General features: G+C 37.7%; 1 protein-coding gene across 1 annotated transcript in view; it reads left to right on the top strand.

Moving 5' to 3' along the window:
• LOC107586360 (unc-80 homolog, NALCN channel complex subunit) overlaps positions 1 to 18,008 on the top strand; it is a 59,415-nt gene that overhangs the window by 22,625 nt on the left and 18,782 nt on the right. Inside the window, exons 20-46 of the mRNA XM_016273681.1 lie at positions 537 to 684; positions 1,160 to 1,332; positions 3,338 to 3,550; positions 3,675 to 3,810; positions 3,920 to 4,053; positions 4,738 to 4,918; positions 5,005 to 5,217; positions 6,091 to 6,191; positions 6,277 to 6,477; positions 7,397 to 7,504; positions 7,611 to 7,749; positions 7,950 to 8,131; positions 8,241 to 8,372; positions 8,502 to 8,688; positions 9,298 to 9,426; positions 9,595 to 9,738; positions 9,834 to 9,934; positions 10,014 to 10,100; positions 10,965 to 11,148; positions 11,238 to 11,332; positions 11,427 to 11,516; positions 11,639 to 11,740; positions 11,956 to 12,136; positions 14,647 to 14,912; positions 15,012 to 15,146; positions 15,259 to 15,397; positions 15,503 to 15,599. Coding sequence (XP_016129167.1) covers positions 537 to 684; positions 1,160 to 1,332; positions 3,338 to 3,550; positions 3,675 to 3,810; positions 3,920 to 4,053; positions 4,738 to 4,918; positions 5,005 to 5,217; positions 6,091 to 6,191; positions 6,277 to 6,477; positions 7,397 to 7,504; positions 7,611 to 7,749; positions 7,950 to 8,131; positions 8,241 to 8,372; positions 8,502 to 8,688; positions 9,298 to 9,426; positions 9,595 to 9,738; positions 9,834 to 9,934; positions 10,014 to 10,100; positions 10,965 to 11,148; positions 11,238 to 11,332; positions 11,427 to 11,516; positions 11,639 to 11,740; positions 11,956 to 12,136; positions 14,647 to 14,912; positions 15,012 to 15,146; positions 15,259 to 15,397; positions 15,503 to 15,599 — 3,998 coding nt within the window. The remainder of the gene's footprint in view (positions 1 to 536; positions 685 to 1,159; positions 1,333 to 3,337; positions 3,551 to 3,674; positions 3,811 to 3,919; positions 4,054 to 4,737; positions 4,919 to 5,004; positions 5,218 to 6,090; positions 6,192 to 6,276; positions 6,478 to 7,396; positions 7,505 to 7,610; positions 7,750 to 7,949; positions 8,132 to 8,240; positions 8,373 to 8,501; positions 8,689 to 9,297; positions 9,427 to 9,594; positions 9,739 to 9,833; positions 9,935 to 10,013; positions 10,101 to 10,964; positions 11,149 to 11,237; positions 11,333 to 11,426; positions 11,517 to 11,638; positions 11,741 to 11,955; positions 12,137 to 14,646; positions 14,913 to 15,011; positions 15,147 to 15,258; positions 15,398 to 15,502; positions 15,600 to 18,008) is intronic.

The raw sequence follows: 18,008 nt of genomic DNA, 5'->3' as shown, positions 1-18,008 counted from the left end.
ATTGTATTACATTAATTTTAGTTCTATATATATAATTTAACATTAATTTTATTACATTCATTTTAGTTCTAATAACAAAGATGTTAATATATATATATATAATTTAACATTAATTTTATTACATTAATTTTAGTTCTAATCACAAAAATGTTAATATATATGTTTATATATATATATATATATATATATATATATATATTATTTAACATTACTTTTAGTTCTAATAACAAAAATTAAAAATATTTGTGTGTTTCGTTAACTATAATAAATTAATGTACACACAAGACAAAGTAAAATGAATTAACAATAATTATACTCAGTCAATATGCACACACAAGGTGGGAAAAGGGGGTTATATTTGTCAGGTCCCACCAGAAACTTGGTCAGTGTTACTGTGATTATTATTGCAATCATTTTTCTTCCTCACCTAATTTCTTTCTTGGGAATAAAGCTGAACTTTCATGGCAGACAATCAGTCATTGCTGTAGAGCTATTAGTCAGGAAGTCCTTGATTCGAGTTTTTCTGTACATCTCAGGTCAAGTTCACCAGTGCTGTGAAGCTGTCGGAGGGTAGCGCTATCGAATATGGGCGAGAGGAAGAGGAGAATTTCTTCAAGCGGCTCGGTAAATGGCGGTCTGGTCGGAGGAACCCTTCCAAGCTTCACCACACAGAAGAGAAAGATGGTAGAATCCTGGGGTGCCTTCCCCCACCCCCGTCCACAGTTTGCTCTGTTTGTTTATTTGTGTGTGTGCCCGTACTTGACGTGTCTTGTGCTTCTGGTACACTCCTCTACCATCTTCCATACCAGCTCTCTGTGTGTTTGTCCATCTTTGTCAGAGCCATCTGCTGGAAGAGGGACTGTGGTTCTCTGACCTATGACCCGGCACCATGACCCGTCACAGCTTTGTCTGAGTTGTCGTGAACCTTCAGCTCTCCAAGTTAATAGTTAATAGTTATTAGATGTTTATTCGGGGGATTTCAGAAGTCATAGTTTGATTTGCAAATCTTGAGTATTCTTGTTGTTTCAGACTAGTGCCAAAAACAGCCTTGCATGTTCATTCGATATCACCAGATGCATATTTCATAAGCTATTTTCAGCTGTTTATGTAGTAGAGGTTCTACACTCCTTTCACTGACACCGTTCTGTACCACGACAAGGTTGCCATGGATTCCAGGAGCACTTGGCCGCCAGTCAGGAGGCCATGAAGAATAAGAACATTGTGAATCTAGGTGCAATCAGACAAGGCATGAAGAGATTTCAGTTCCTGTTGAACTGCTGTGAGCCGGGAACCATACCAGATGCTTCGATTTTAGCAGCAGCGCTGGACCTGGTCAGTTCTGTTTCTTTTGTTTATATATATATATATATAAATGGTGTCACATTACTTTTGAAACATATATACTAGACTGTAAAATATACAGAGATAATATACCTCTATATATAGGGAGAGATGTGACCCTGGACCACAAAACCAGTCATAAGGGTCAATTTCTCGAAATTTAGATTTATACATCATCTGAAAGCTGAATAAATAAGCTTTCCACTGATGTATGGTTTGTTAGGATAGGACAATATTTAGCTGAGATACAACTACTTGAATATCTGGAATCTGAGGGTGCAAAAAGATCAAAATACTGAGAAAATTGCCTTTAAAGTTGTCCAAATGAAGTTCTTAGCAATCCATATTACTAATCAAAAATTAAGTTTTAATATATTTACGGTAGGAAATTTACAAAATATCTTCATGGAACATGATCTTTGCTTAATATCCTTATGATTTTTGGCATAAAAGAAAAATCGATAATTCTGAGCCATACAATGTATTGTTGGCTATTACTACAAATATACTCGTGCTACTTATGACTGGTTTTGTGGTCCAGGTACACAAATTTAACCACAAATTACATTAATCAAGATAAGGCTGGAATACACTACACAAGTTTTGCTCACATTTGTGTCTGAATGAGTTGACGCTAGTTGATGAAAGCCAGAGCCAGAGTCAGAGTTGATGGATTTCACAGAAAATCACATTGTGTATGAAGAGCACATATTTAGCTTCAGACTATGATTCCATCCAGTCAGAGGATATCAAACATATTTTATATTTTTAGTCAGTTTTACAACACAAGTTTTAATTTGTCGCAAATCCTAGCAAGGATGCACATTAGTTTAGAATGCCTTGAAAGTCTTAATTGTGTGTGATCCTGTTCACACACAAATGTTAATAATTTGAAACAAAATAAGAGGGATCATGAAAATTGCATGTTATTTTTTATTTAGTACTGTTCTGAATAAGCCATTTCACATAACAGATGTTTACATATTGAACCCCTCTTTCCCGGGTCCTCTCTGCCACACCTCGTTCTTGTTCCGAGTGGGTCTCGAACCCAGGTCTCCAGCATTGGAGGCGGACGCACTAACAAGGTGGCTAAAGACTACAGCCTCTAGCATCAGTCGCTACTGCGCCTCTTGAGATCAGGGGAGTGAGGTTTACCTGCATAGCACCTACTTGCTGGCCTCCGTTACTTTCACCCCCCCTAAGCCTCACTCCCATCCGGGTCACGGCACCAATGTAACTCCTCTCTCCCGGGTCCTCTCCACCACACCTCGTTCTTGTTCCGAGTGGGTCTCGAACCTGGGTTTCCAGCATGGGAGGCAGACTGCAGCCTCTAGCACTAGTGTGCCTCTTGAGATCAGGGGAGTGAGGTTTACCTGCATAGCACCTACTCGCTGGCCTCCGTTACACTTATACTCCACAAAACAAAATAATAACTGAATTTATAAAAATGACCCGTGTCATTTCCTGGATGATTGTGATAGTTGTTCATGAGTCCCTTGTTGGTTCTGAGCAGTTCAACTGCCTGCTGTTCTTCAGAAAAGTCCTCCAGCTCCTGCACATTCTTTGGTTTTCTTCTGCATATTTGAACCCTTTCCAAAAGTGACTGTATGATTATGAGATCCATATTTTCACACTGAGGACAACTGAGGGACTCATACACAACTATTACAAAAGGTGGAAACATTTACTGATGCTCAAGAAGGCAACACAATGCATTAAGAGCCAAAATTTTGAACAGGATGATGATATAATGGTGTAAATTCTTCTTATTTTGTTTAACGATCATATTTTTTCATTTAGTAATGGACTTCAGAAGCTACATAAATACTAACATGTTTCCCAGAAGACAAAATAAGTGCATTTTACCCTGATCATCCAATTAAAAAAATGTACAAAAAAATGCATCTATAAATCAAGGTCAAAAATTGGCCTTTATTTTCAGAGAAAATAAGGAACCGAATATTGTCTTGTTAATTTTGCTAAATGTCTTCACCAGGAAGCACCCGTGGTGGCAAGGGCCTCGCTTTTCCTGGAGTGTGCTCGTTTTGTGCATCGCTGTAACCGTGGTAACTGGCCAGAGTGGATGAAAGGTCACCATGTGAACATCACTAAGAGAGGGCTGTCCAGAGGACGATCGCCTGTAGCAGGAAACAAAAGAAACACAAAGCTCCAGTGGAACGCAGCCAAACACTTTTACCAGTGGGGAGATGTGAGTCACATTATGCTGACAGATATGCAAATCTAATCTTTCCTGCAGAAAACATTCTTATGTAATTTTTTTAGAAATTCATATGTGGTATTTGTCTGCATCTAATATATGTATCCTTGAAAAGGCGATAGGCACTCGGCTTAGTGAAATTTGCCACTCAGACAGAGAGAGTCCAGCCAACATCTTGGGTTTTATCTATGATGAAGAGAGCAAGAGGAGAGTGAAAAAGGAGGATGAGGAAGAAGATTATCTGGATGACAGTAAGAGTGGAGATGATGAATGCTGATCAAACAAACAAACATAGGACTTTTCAGATCCAGTATAATAGTTGTGCATTTAGCTGATGGGTTTTTATGATTCTTTCAACAGACACAGTCAACCCCACAAAGTGTGGATGTCCCTTTCCTCTGAAGATGGCTGCTTGTCAGCTGCTTCTGGAGATCACCACTTTCCTGCGAGAGACCTTTCCCTGTCTTCCCAGACCCAGAACAGAGCCCCTTGTGGTCAGTTTTGGTATTGTCTCCCTTAGACAAGATTTATTAATTTCTACATTGTTATTATTATTAATTAAAACTATTATCTTATTAACGTAAACAAAAAGTTTGGGTTAAATCAGCAAAATAACTGAAATAAATCAAATTAAACTGAAATAAAAACTAAAACAAAAATAGTAATATTTAAAAAAACAAAACAAAATTTTTTTTAAATGAAAACTGAAATTGCTTTAAAAAAAATTATCCACATGTTTTGCGTGGCTTTATGATTAACAATTCAGAGAGATCTGATAAAATCATATCTTCATGAAAACATTCCATACATCTTTCATTATGTCTGTGTATGGCAGAATAAAGATTTCTACCCATTCTATTCTATTCGGTCTAATTTATAAAAAAAAAACACCTTGCTATGTGCTCTGTGCTAGACTAAATGAGACTGGTCACAGCACTTGTATGACTCTCTTTCAGTTCATAATTTGGAATTTGTGTTCATTTGGCCACAATACAGGATGCTGAATTGGAATGACAGGAAAATAAATGTACTGAAATGAATTAGGAATGGCAAATGAATATCTCAGTTGAAGCCTTGCTGTGTATTCAGCCTGTTTGACTAATGATTGAAGGGTAAGCGGATCTAAAATCGCACAGTAAAAGAATACATATAACAGGCTTGTCTTTTGGCTTCAATAGGATTTAGAGAGTTGTCGTTTGCGTCTGGACCCCGAGCTAGGTCGTCAGCGCTATGAGAGGAAGATCAGCTTTGCAGGAATCCTGGATGATGAGGATGGACACGATTCTCTGAATAGCAGCAGCCACACCCTCAAGTCTGACACTGGCTGTGAGGAAAAGAAATCATCACAAGAGCCTCTGGGTAAAATGAAAAAGGAATAATTGTCTACATGATTGATCAAGGCTAAAGTCTGATTTAACATTTTCTTTTTTCTCGTTTTTCCACAGCTCCAATTAGAAAGATCCGTATTGGTGGCTCTCGGTTGCTACAAATTAAAGGAGCAAGGAGTTTCCGACTAAAGAAAGGAGGCTCTTTATCTTCTATCCGCCGAGCAGGGAGTCTGAAAAGCACTAAGATGTCCAGACAGGACTCTGAGTCTGAGAATGACGCAGAATCGGAACGGCTGCTCTCCCAGAGTAGAGATACTGTCACTGATATAGGTCAGACAGTCCTTCTCCAGCCCTAAATTAATTTATTTTGGCTAGACTTCATGTATCTGAGGGCTTTAATGTTAAATTTGTAAGTGTCATAATTAGGGAGCTGGCCAGAACTTCCAAACCTTATTTGGGGAGACATGCATAATGGGAAAAAATGGCAAATGAATAATTAAACTTGCTGAATTATAGAAAAATATATATTTGTCAGGCTGACCCAGCAAACACAAGGATAATATAATGCTTTTACTAAACATATCTAAATGCACATATTATAACTTAATGGTCACTTTGTGAAGCCAAGTGTCATAAGATATTTAAGGTGTGTTTTTAACTTCAATCTGGATGGCTATTTTGCAGTTCTTTCATTGAATGTGTCTCAGAAATTCTAACTTGTCAAGAGTTACATTGAGCTATTTGAAAGGTTTTTACTGCTGCTTTAAATCTTCAGAGTGAGAGATATATGATAAAAATGTTTTTGTATACATTGTATAAGGAGGGGTCAAATAAAAAAAAATAAAAATAAATAAACAAAAGGGATATATTTATATATATAATTATATTTTTGATTCAAGCTGAAACTTTTTCTATGTACCTTTTTAGCTTGATTTACATGATTTTTTTGGATAATACAAGGCTTATTTGCTATATGAAAACTATAACGTCAAAGCAATATATCTAAAACATATAACTGCCCACTTCCAAAACTAAAACATACATTTTGTCATTGCCACTAATAGATATGCCAAACAAATATGACTATGCAAATAAAGGCTTTTCTGCACATTACTAACAGTTATCCAGTAAACCAAAAATTGACAAACTTAAATAAGAACTTATTTTCATTGATTACAATGTGTATATGTGTTATATGTTTAGGGAGCTCTTGGAGTGCTAGCGAGCCAAGCATTGAACCTGAGGGTCCTGGCAGCACAGGGGGTGTGGAGGACAACTACCATCGCAACATGTCCTGGCTACATGTAAGCACCAGCACTCTGACTTTTCCCTGTGTGAAATAAATGTGTCTGATATTTGCCTGATACAATCCTCTTTCTCAATTTCCAGATCATGATTCTGCTGTGCAACCAGCAGAGTTTCATCTGCACTCATGTGGATTTCTGCCACCCTCGCTGCTATCAGCACCACAGCCGCTCATGTGCTCGGCTCGTCCGTGCCATCAAACTTCTATATGGAGAGACAGTAGACAGTCTGAAAGAGAACAGCACTACCGGCAATATCAGTGGCCGTGCCAAGAAGAGCAAAGAGGTGGTTAAATAATATTCATTGTTTCTGTAGTACAGTATCAGTGTTCAAGTTGGCCCAAAACAGAATAATAGAAAAATAAAACATTTTTATTATTGTGCAGACACAACGCGGCATTGTTATTTATTTGTCCCAGTTTTATACATAATCCCTCTAAAAATTCTAAACATGCAGTTTTCTTTTTTTTTACGATTTATTTTTGCCGTTTTTCCCTATATTATGATAGGACAGTTTAGAGCTGACAGGAGAGGGAGAGGGGGGTGGGACTGGGAAAGGTCCTCAAGCTGGGATTCGAACTCGGGACACCCATAGCGCAAAGGTGCTGTATGTCAGCGCGCTGCCCACAAGGCAATTGGCACAGACCAACATGCTGTTTTCTGAAGGAAATTCAATATCTAGGTGTAAAAAACAGCCACACATGTGTTGATATTTTTATATTTATAACAAACAGTATAGTTAAACAATATCACACCAGCAAGAGTGCTATTTTCCTGAATATCAGCATAATTTGCTAACATTTTAGACACACTATTGTCTGTTTTGCCAGCAAAAAAGGTTTGAAACAAAGCCTCAACAAAGCCATTGTACATCTCCAGTCAACACACAGTGGTGTTTAGCTACTAAATGAATCTGTGAAAATCTTTTAAACAAATCAGTTGAGCGAATGATTCAGTGACACTTTCACTTGCTTTGTTCTTGAATGAAGCAGTCCTTTTAATACATTGAATGAATTAATAATTCATCAAGCATTCATCTACTGGCAGTTTTCATTTCAAAATGGAATTAAAATGCCACTTTCATTTGCATCTTTTCAGCCACCCTAAAAATACACTGTACCGTATGTGTTGACTAAAGGCATTCAGGTGCAACCCTTCCTAGCTCAGCCTGCCCAAGTACAGTATATAATTGTTTTTTGTTTCAGTGTTCAGACAAATCCTGCCTCGGGACCCCATCCATGAAGAGACGCCCCACTGACAGCAGTGCTGAGGGGAAAAAAGACACTGGCATGCTAAAGTACATCCGCAACCAGGTCTCTCGTTACTGTCCATTACTGGTGTACAAGCTATTGCTGTTGTTACAAATCCATAAAGACTGTGTGTTAGTTGTGTTAAGTGTACTATGTTTTATTCCTTTAGGTAATGAGTCTATCTCCAGCCCCTTTGTCCTTGCTTATAAAAGCAGCCCCTATCCTGACTGAGGACATGTATGGAGACATTTTGCCTGCAGCATGGGAGCTCCTGCTGAGTGTGGATGAACATATGGCTGCAGTTGCAGGTCTGTCTATCTAATATATTCCTCCCTTGCTGAGGAATGTAGTCATTAGCTAGTTAATGCAGCTTTTGTCAACTGTGCTACATTTAAAGCACATGGATTTTTTTTTACACATTTAACACAATGCAAAACTTGTGCAATCTATATTCATCCATTTGTTTCTTAAAATTATCCTCTATGTCCATAATCATGCAAACACATAGCTGCCCTGTTCCTGCTGTGCGCGGTGAAGGTGCCGGATGGAGTGACCGAAATGATGATGGCTGAGTTTCAGCATCAGGAAGCATGTCAGAGAATTAACTCCATTTTGAAATTCTACACTGTCTGGAGATTCCGGTACCAAGTGTGGCCTCGGATGGAAGAGGGGGCTCAGCAGATATTTAAGGTAGGTCAATTAGATTTTTACAATTTACCTGCAGTATGCATATTCTACTCTATTACTTTGTTTTCAATCATTATAACAAAATAATATAAATTCTGATGTTGTTTCATAGATTCCTCCACCCAGCATTAACTTCACACTGCCCTCTCCTATCCTGGGAATGCCCTGTGTGCCTATATTTGACCCTCCATGGGTTCCTGTTAATGCAGGCACTGTTCCAGATGCAATCAGTGAAGATCAGTCTGTAGGTTTTTGTGGCCTACTGCATCAAAACTTTGCTGCCATAAGGCAAAATGGTCATGCACAAATTTTACATAAGATATTTTCCTGTTTTCCACCGTTCATTTATTTCTCTGCTCCCTATACATTTCAGAAATCATTCTCAGCACGAGCAGTATCTCGCTCTCATCAACGGGCAGAACACATCCTGAAGAACATGCAGCAGGAGGAAGAGAAGAGGAGGCTCGGTCGTGAGGCCAGCGTCATCACGGCTATCCCTATCGCTCAGGAGGCCTGCTATGAGCCCACATGTAGTCCACCACCTGAGCAGGAAGAGGAAGGTGTGTCATTTCTGTGCTGTACCAGTTAGGGTTATATCACAATCATTTCCTTGATCTTTTCAGATTCATTTTACTATGAAAACAGTTACTTCCCGTAGCTAAAAACATGGTCCAAAAATAGCATTGATTGTAACTAAGCTGGCAAAAAATCTTGTTACCTACTTAGCTTGCTAAAGGCAGGAAATTCAGAACAATTATACATATATACATAACCTCTGACATTTACTGTTAAGTACTATTATTATCTAAAGACTTGGTATAAATGAATGTATTTAGCTTGATTCAGTGATATTAATAATATGTTGCAGTATTTTTTTGGTGTATGACACTTCCCTGTAAGTCTTAAATGGCTTGTGTCAGAAAGAAAGTGGGAAGTGGTCATTAATAAAAAAATATACACACATATATACATATATATTGGATTTCCGTATGATGTGACCTCTTTAAGTGAAGGTTGTCTGGATTTGATTTTGAAACATTGATTTCACTTTAAGCCCAATGATCAATCCTGAAAACAATTTTACACCTCATGGGCTTTCAGAACATGTTCATAGAGATGAGCTGTTTATGAATAAATATAATATCTGGTGTCCTCTTCTCTGTCAGTAGAAGATGTGGTGAACTTGACATCACGTCGTCTGTCAGTCAGCCCCTCTTGTGCCTCCAGTAACTCCCACAGAAACTACTCCTTCCGCAGGGGCTCTGTGTGGTCAGTGCGGTCAGTGGTCAGTGCTGAAGGTAAGAAACAGTCCAAATTATGTATATTCACATACTACTGTATTCACTGACCTGTTCACTCTTTTCACCATGAACACGTTTAGGTACAGATTAAGGAATCATAAAATCTTATATTCATAGACCGTCATTGAATTTGTTTTATAAATGTGGTTTGTTTTAACTTACAAGATGATGAGAACACAACAGAACTCACACCAACACATCACATGCTGCAGCCACCCCAGTCTGTTTTCCCACCATGTATCTGTGCTGCTGTGTTGCCCATTGTGCACCTGATGGAAGATGGAGAAGTTCGGGACGATGGAGTTGCAGGTGAGTGGCAAAGAATTAAAAAAACGAAAACAGTTTTACCCACTGGTCTTTTAGACCCTCACACTAATTTATTTCTTTGTTTTGTGTTCCCACAGTATGTGCTGTTGCTCAGCAGGTTTTGTGGAACTGCCTGATTGAAGATCCAGCCTTGGTTCTTAGACATTTCCTGGAGAAACTCACAGTCAGTAATAGACAGGTAAGGTCACTTTTTAGAGAAGAAAAGATGAACATGTGCTGTTATATGATGAAACGTATGTGATGGTTATTGGTCACAGGATGAACTGATGTACATGCTGAGGAAACTGCTTCTTAACATTGGGGATTTGCCTGCACAGACCTCGCACATTCTTTTCAACTATCTGGTGAGACCTTAGCATGCTTTTTCAACACTAATGTGATGACTGCACTCTTATTAGTGCGCACTCTTAAAAATAATAAAGCTGCCAGAAAGAACCAAAAAGTTTTTTTTTCAGAAATTCCATAGAACAAATATTTTGGATTCCAGGAACATTTTTCTTAGTGCCATAAATAACTTATATGAGATTATTTGAGTGTGAAGAGCTTTTTGTTTTGTAAAGCACCAATTATTTTATTTTTTTTTTTGCAGTATCCAAAATTTCAAAAAATGAAAATTGTGTTGTCTTCTACTCACTCTCATATCATTCCAAACCCTTAAGGCTTAGGTTAGTCTTCAAAATAAAATTATATTTTTATGAAACCTGAGGGGTATCTGTCCCTCCATTGAATGAAATTGATACAAAAAGTCATAAAGGCACCGTAAAATTAATCTAAATGAGTCGATTGGTTTATCTTATGTGATGTTTTCTCTGTATGTGTGTATGTCCTTGTTTAAATGTAAATAAAAGTCTAAATAAATCTTTTCATCATAACAAGTGATCATGTCTTTTCACAAGATTTGTATTAAACCACTCAGTTCATATGGATTAAGTTTACAATGCCTTTATGACCTTATTGGATCTTGTAAATTTTAATTAAAATATCCTAATTTGTGTTTTGAGATTAACCAGTCTTATCTTACCAGTCTTAACAAGTCTTATTGATTTGGAATGACAGGGTGTGCATATGATGACGGAATTTTCATTTTCTAAACACACATTCATCAAGAACTATTCTTTTAAAAGTAATGGATGGAGATACATGGATTCTGCGGATCTACATATCAAACTTGACATGTGCAATCTCTTATTTTTCTCATTTTTTCCTAGGTGGGCTTGATCATGTACTTTGTAAGGACTCCCTGTGAGTGGGGCATGGATGCCATATCAGCCACTTTGACCTTTCTGTGGGAGATTGTGGGTTATGTGGAGGGGCTCTTTTTTAAAGACCTTAAACAGACTATGAAGAAAGAACAGTGTGAGGTCAAGCTTTTGGTTACTGCCTCCATGCCAGGTTGCATATTTCAGCATTACTCAATACAGACAATAAGTTAACTAGTGTCTTTTTCATGTTTATAACTGTGCCTGTAATTGTGTGCCTAGGAACCAAAACCCTGGTGGTTCATGGACAGAATGAGTGTGACATTCCCACCCAGTTACCAGTGCATGAAGACACCCAGTTTGAAGCCCTTTTGAAGGTCATTGTTAGAGCTGTAAATTTGTTATCATTATTTTGCTATGTTTTGACAATATATCATCCTTTTCCTTATTACTTATATGTTTTCACGCCAGGAGTGTTTAGAATTCTTCAATATTCCAGAGGCTCGGTCTGCTAACTATTTTTTGATGGATAAGCGTTGGAACCTTATACACTATGCCAAGGTGGGTTATGGTTGTTTCAGAACAGATCTACAAATTTCAAAGGATAGATACTATATATTCTAGATAGTAAACACCAGATTGTTTGTATATTGACTGAAAATTGGTATGCCTCTCTACATCAGACCTATGTGCGAGACATCTACCCTTTCAGAAGATCAGTGTCTCCTCAACTTAATCTGGTTCATATGCTTCCAGAGAAGGGCCAGGAGCTCATTCAGAAGCAGGTGAGTTTTGTGAATTTTAGCATTAAGGGAGAAAGTGTTTTTAATGTACAACTTAGGTTCAGCTCACATAATGGAGTTTTTTGTAATATGAAGGTGGCTTTAGAAATTATGATCCATTGTTGAATTCATATACTGTATGTCGCTTTTTAAGTAGAGCAAATTTCTTAGTTTAGTTAAGAAGATATAGCACAAATAACCATACTTCGTTTTTGCAGGTGTTTTCTAGAAAGTTGGAAGAGATTGGCCGCGTTCTGTTCATCATCTCGCTTACCCAGCGTATGCCTGCTGTGCACAAACAATCCCACGTCTCCATGCTTCAGGAAGACCTTCTGCGACTGCCATCATTTCCTCGCTCTGCCATTGATGCTGAGTTCACGCTCTTCAATGAGCCTCTAGGTGAGTGAGAAAAACAATTTGGTCATTTTTTAAATAGCTAATAGTCTTGACTAACTGTCTAGCCATTTAACAAGTGGTGTCAGTTCACCAAAAGTTGTGTATGGCAAGTTCGGATGATTTTATCCGTCTTACAATGTTACGTGAAGATATCAGTTCAAGTCTTGCTCATTGTAATCCTTTCTAACAATATAAATAGGCCTGCTCTAGAAGCTAATAATCAGGCATAACATAACTGAGTTGAATTGTAGAATGACAAAAGAAAGACAAAAATTTTTCATGCACACAGACAAATCACACTCAATCAGGTAAGTTTAATTTTAACATAAAATAAGCATGAAGCGAAAACTGTGGCCAACATTTCTTCTATTCAAATGAAATAACTTATTAACAAAAATAAAATAAAAAATCAGGAATTGATTAGAATTGATTCGGTCATAGAAAAGGGTTTTTGCTAATTAAAAGGAGGCAGATCAGCAAGTTTGTAGTCAGCAGGGTTGGGGAGTAACGGAATACATGTAACGGTGTTGCGTAATCAGGATACAAAAATCTAGTAACTGTAATCCGTTTCAGTTACATCAAAAAATAAAGTATTCAGATTACAGTTACATTTTGTAAAAAGTGGGAATACTATCAGGATTACATTTTTTTTACATTTGTTTTTATTTCAAATTTAAAAAATGAGTATTTTGACATAACGCTATATATTTAGCGCTGCTTCATCATAGTTCCTGGTCTTCCTTGTCTGACAGCTTATCAGAATTACCGGCCCGAGCCCGTCTTTTTTTCCCCTTCTCCCAAAACAGCTTATACTACTGTTTCAGCTATTAAAATAGTTCAGTTTTGTATGTAATGGCGAAGTGATTATTTTTCGTTGAGTTTTTTTATTAAGTTAATTTCGAAAAAAATGTTTGGAGCATTTTTTGTTCGTTAAATATACGTTTTTGTTTTTTAAAGTAACGACCAAGCGGCCAACAGCAGACAGTGAGCTGATAGCCTATGTTAGCCTTCTCAAATCATCACGACTTGCCTAAAATAAAATCTATAGATATAAAACAATTCAAGCATATAACAATGTTTAAACGTTAAACCTAGATAAATGTGCGCTGTATCCAATAGTTTGTGTTGAGAGTGCAAGCTAAAGCGCGCTTTGTAGGACATGGAGGTGCCAGCACAATCACTTGCATTTTTTTCAGTGGATACACCGTCATTTTTGATCATAAAGGTAAGAGTAAGTATTATATCATTCGGAACTGTAAAGGGTCTACTTTTATTTGTGTGCACTCACAATATCAACAAAACGTTGTGCTTTTATAAAATAAAGAAAACAAACATGATGCGCTTTCTGCCGTCTCGTCTTCAACAGGAGCGCTTCACAAAAATGAACCGAAACTCAGCGAATACATGCCTCACAGACATGATAAATATATCTATATTTATCATGTCTGTGAGGCATGATAAATATATCTATAGAAAACTTTAAATTACTACCTAACGAAATAAAACAAATCGAAAACAAAAACTCTTTCATTATAATCATAATCCGTAAAGATGCACTTCTCTCTAAAGGCGCGTCTAATGTGGAGATGGCGAGTCAAGATCGACAACTTAATTCTTGCGACACCGACTCAGAAAACACTAGTTTATTAGTAAATAATTAAAATATCTCCTTACTATTTCCCCCTGACACATTCATGGTAATTACTTTTGCTGGGGCTTTGCGGCAAGCTTTAGCCTATTGCATGCATTTGAACGCTGATCTCTTCAGCTGCGCTGACGGCACGCTCGCTCTGCTGGTGCTGCTGCTGCTGGACACTAAACACCGTCTAGCCGCTCTTGACAGTCGTGGCAGCACGGTCTCATGTTGTTTCCACCAGCACGGCAATTTTTTTTCATCACTAATTGATGAATGTCTAAAATATAAAAATAAGGAGAAGCCTAAACCAGTCCCGAGGCCCGGCCCACGTCTGAACTAAGGCGTGAAAATTGGCCCGAAGCCCGGCCCTAGGGGCATAAAAAAGTCGGGGCCCGGGCTGAAATGCAGGCTTAACTATTACTTACTATTACTTACTATTACTTATGACTTTACATATGTAACTTGAAGTAATCCAAAAGTAATCAGATTACATTACTTTTATATTGTGGTACTTGGATTACGTTATTGAATACTTTTTTAATGAAGTCATTTGTAACTGTAACGGAATACATTTTAAAAGTAACCCTCCCAACCCTGGTAGTCAGTTGCCATACTGCCATAAACTACAACTGCTAGCAAACAAAGTATTTTACCTGTTTGGAATTAATTTATTGCTACACATTTTTCTGCTGATTCAAGTCAGTAACAGAAGAATATTTACTTATATATAATTTTGAAGCATCATTACATTTAAACTAGCATTCAAACAAACTGCTTTAGCTTAATTTTACACAGCCAGTTGCAAAAATACATGACCTCTCGCCCCCTATATTATATAATCAATAGGTAAATCAATATATATTTTCCCCCTTCCCAGGCAAAGAGCTCTTTGGTTTGGACACTTTACATAAGGTCCTATGGATCAAACTGCTGGAGGAGATGTTTCTGGGCATGCCCAGTGAATATCCTTGGGGTGATGAGATTATGCTATTTCTGAATGTGTTTAATGGTGCCCTGCTCCTACACCCCGAGGACAGCGCCCTCCTCAGGCAATACAGCGCCACTGCCATCAACACAGCTGTACACTTCAACCACCTCTTCTCCCTCAGTGGCTATCAATGGATCCTTCCTACTATGCTCCAGGTTATCCGCAAACATATGAGTAATTTTTATTCAGTATCACTTTTTTCCTGTTTTTATGATGCTTATTTTGTTTTGTGTTGCTGCTGTTCTTTGCTGAAGACATACGCAGATTATGAGAGTAACCCACTGTTGCGTCGAGGGATTGAATTCTGCTGCAGGCAGTTCTATATTCTCCACCGCAAACCTTTCATATTGCAGCTCTTCGCTAGTGTGGCCCCATTGCTGGAGTTCACTGTAAGAACACTGAGCTTTAATGATCAACTCTTCATTCATAGATGGTGTTATTACAGTGTTATTACAGCACTATTAAACATTGCATTTATGAAATGACTTTTTTTTCTTACAGACTCGCACTAGTACTGGTTTATCAAAAGGAGTATCTTCACAGTGTCTTTTTGACCTGCTGGTATCTTTGGAGGGAGAGACTGCAGATTCCCTGGATGCTCTGGAGCTGGTGAAGGCCGAGAAACCTCTCCGCTCTCTGGGTAAAATAGCTCACAGAGCTCCTGGAAGATACATATCTTAGATTGACCCTCATGCTCCATGTCACGTGAACAGAATTTTGCTATTGTTTTGGGTTTCTTTTTCAGATTTTTGCTATGGTAATGAGGACCTGGCGTTTTCAATCAGTGAAGCCATAAAGCTCTGTGTCACAGTAGTTGCTTATGCCCCAGAATCCTACCGCAGGTTTGTACCTTGCAAATTTTAATCAAATTCTTTAGGAATTCACAATATATATTGGTACCATATCAGTTATAAGCCGATATCACATGCCTATTAATACTGGATATATATTGTCCAATATTAGATATGTGTGCATGCTCATTTTCCCAGTTTTTTACAGTTAGATTATCTCTCTGACATCTTTAATCTTTAAAAACACTAATATATATATATATATATATATATATATATATAATAATTTTTAAAACACTGTTAAATGCAATATTTAGTTATTATTATGTGATGTAAATATGGGATTTTATTTAGATTTAGATAGGGTTGGGTATCGAAAACCGGTTCAATTTTAGAACCGGTTCCAAGTTTCCAAGAACCGGGTATTCGATAAGACGCGTACATTTCGATTCTGCTTAACGATTCCTGCGTTCGCATTTTAATGTGATTAAAAACTATTTAAGTGCAGGAACGGAAAGAACTTGCACCCTGTTTGCGTGCAGCGCAAATGAAGCGCGAGCACAGAGAACACATGTCGGGGTCACTGTTGCCAACTAATTTTCAGGGGAAGTTGCTAAAGGAAGGTCGATTTTGGTATTTTGGTTTCATCTGACCATATGACATTCTCCCAATCCTCTTCTGGATCATCCAAATGCTCTCTAGCAAACTTCAGACGTGCCTGGACATGTACTGGCTTAAGCAGGGGGACACGTCTGGCACTGCAGGATTTGAGTCCCTGGCGGCGCAGTGTGTTACTGATGGTAGCCTTTGTTACTTTGGTCCCAGCTCTCTGCAGGTCATTCACTAGGTCCCCCCGTGTGGTTCTGGGATTTTTGCTCACAGTTCTTGTGATCATTTTGACCCCACGGGGTGAGATCTTGCGTGGAGCCCCAGATCGAGGGAGATTATCAGTGGTCTTGTATGTCTTCCATTTTCTAATAATTGCTCCCACAGTTGATTTCTTCACACCAAGAAGTGCAATATTACCTATTGCAGATTCAGTCTTCCCAGCCTGGTGCAGGTCTACAATTTTGTTTCTGGTGTCCTTTGACAGCTCTTTGGTCTTGGCCATGGTGGAGTTTGGAGTGTGACTGTTTGAGGTTGTGGACAGGTGTCTTTTATACTGATAACAAGTTCAAACAGATGCCATTAATACAGGTAACGAGTGGAGGACAGAGGAGCCTCTTAAAGAAGAAGTTACAGGTCTGTGAGAGCCAGAAATCTTGCTTGTTTGTAGGTGACCAAATACTTATTTTACCGAGGAATTTACCAATTAATTCTTTAAAAATCCTACAATGTGATTTTCTGGATTTATTTTCTCATTTTGTCTCTCATAGTTGAGGTATACCTATGATGAAAATTACAGGCCTCTCGCATCTTTTTAAGTGGGAGAACTTGCACAATTGGTGGCTGACTAAATACTTTTTTGCCCCACTGAACAACATTGAATTATTGAACAAACACTTACACATTTTTGAAGGATTACAGTTTATTAGCTAGTGAACTAGTAAAACTACACATTCTGACCAATTAGTTTTAAGCAGTGTATTAGTAGTCAGTATGCTACACTTTTTTTTACCGGCATTTTAAATTACGCATTGTATTTTGTGTTTCGGGTTAAAGGGTTTACAATGGATAACGGATAATGTCCTGGAAAATTACTAGAAGCCTACATTTTCCATTTTTCTAGATATTTTTCTTAGTGTACTAACTGATCAACAATCACAGGTACAACAAGGTGTATCATAAATGAACAATTATTAAATTATTATTATTATTATCAAGTTGAACAATTGCAAATAGCAATAATTTAATTCACGTGATGTGTTGCTAAAAGTAGCCAAATAACATTTAAAAATAGCTAAATTTGTTGCTAGGTGCTTTTGGAAGAAAAGGTTGCTAGGGTAGTCTGAAAAGTTGCTAAATTTGGCAACAAAATTGCTAAATTGGCAACACTGGTCGGGGTACGGGTTCCCGGTTTGTGTTTGTTCTCGAACCATTCCGTGTATTTCCACTGTAGAAAAGGTTGTTCCAGGCCGAAACTGACTTCTTTCATATTTGTCGACCAATATGCAGAAAACTATGTCAGTATATCATCATAAACACAGCCGTTTTTGTCTTACGTGAACATAAACAGATGAGAAAGAAACCACACATGTACAGTATTTTTAGATCTGCGTATGTTCGGTGTTAAAGAGACAGCAGCCTAATAAACGTGCTGCCTGTCATTAATGTTAATCAAAGAACAAAAGAAAATCTTTTACTGATCTTGACTGAATATATTTAATAACTTTAATTGATTAATCTATATTTTATTTATGAAAAGAAAACTATGCAGTGTTTTTAAACTTTTAATTACAGTTTCTGTACCTGAAATTTTGTTCAGTTGTATTTATTTATGATATTGCTAATTGATTTGTT

This window comes from Sinocyclocheilus grahami, unplaced genomic scaffold (genome assembly GCF_001515645.1).
Source record: "Sinocyclocheilus grahami isolate Dianchi unplaced genomic scaffold, SAMN03320097.WGS_v1.1 scaffold80.1, whole genome shotgun sequence".
In the NCBI taxonomy this organism is placed as follows: Eukaryota; Metazoa; Chordata; class Actinopteri; order Cypriniformes; family Cyprinidae; genus Sinocyclocheilus; species Sinocyclocheilus grahami.
This window is presented reverse-complemented; position numbering and strand designations above follow the sequence as displayed.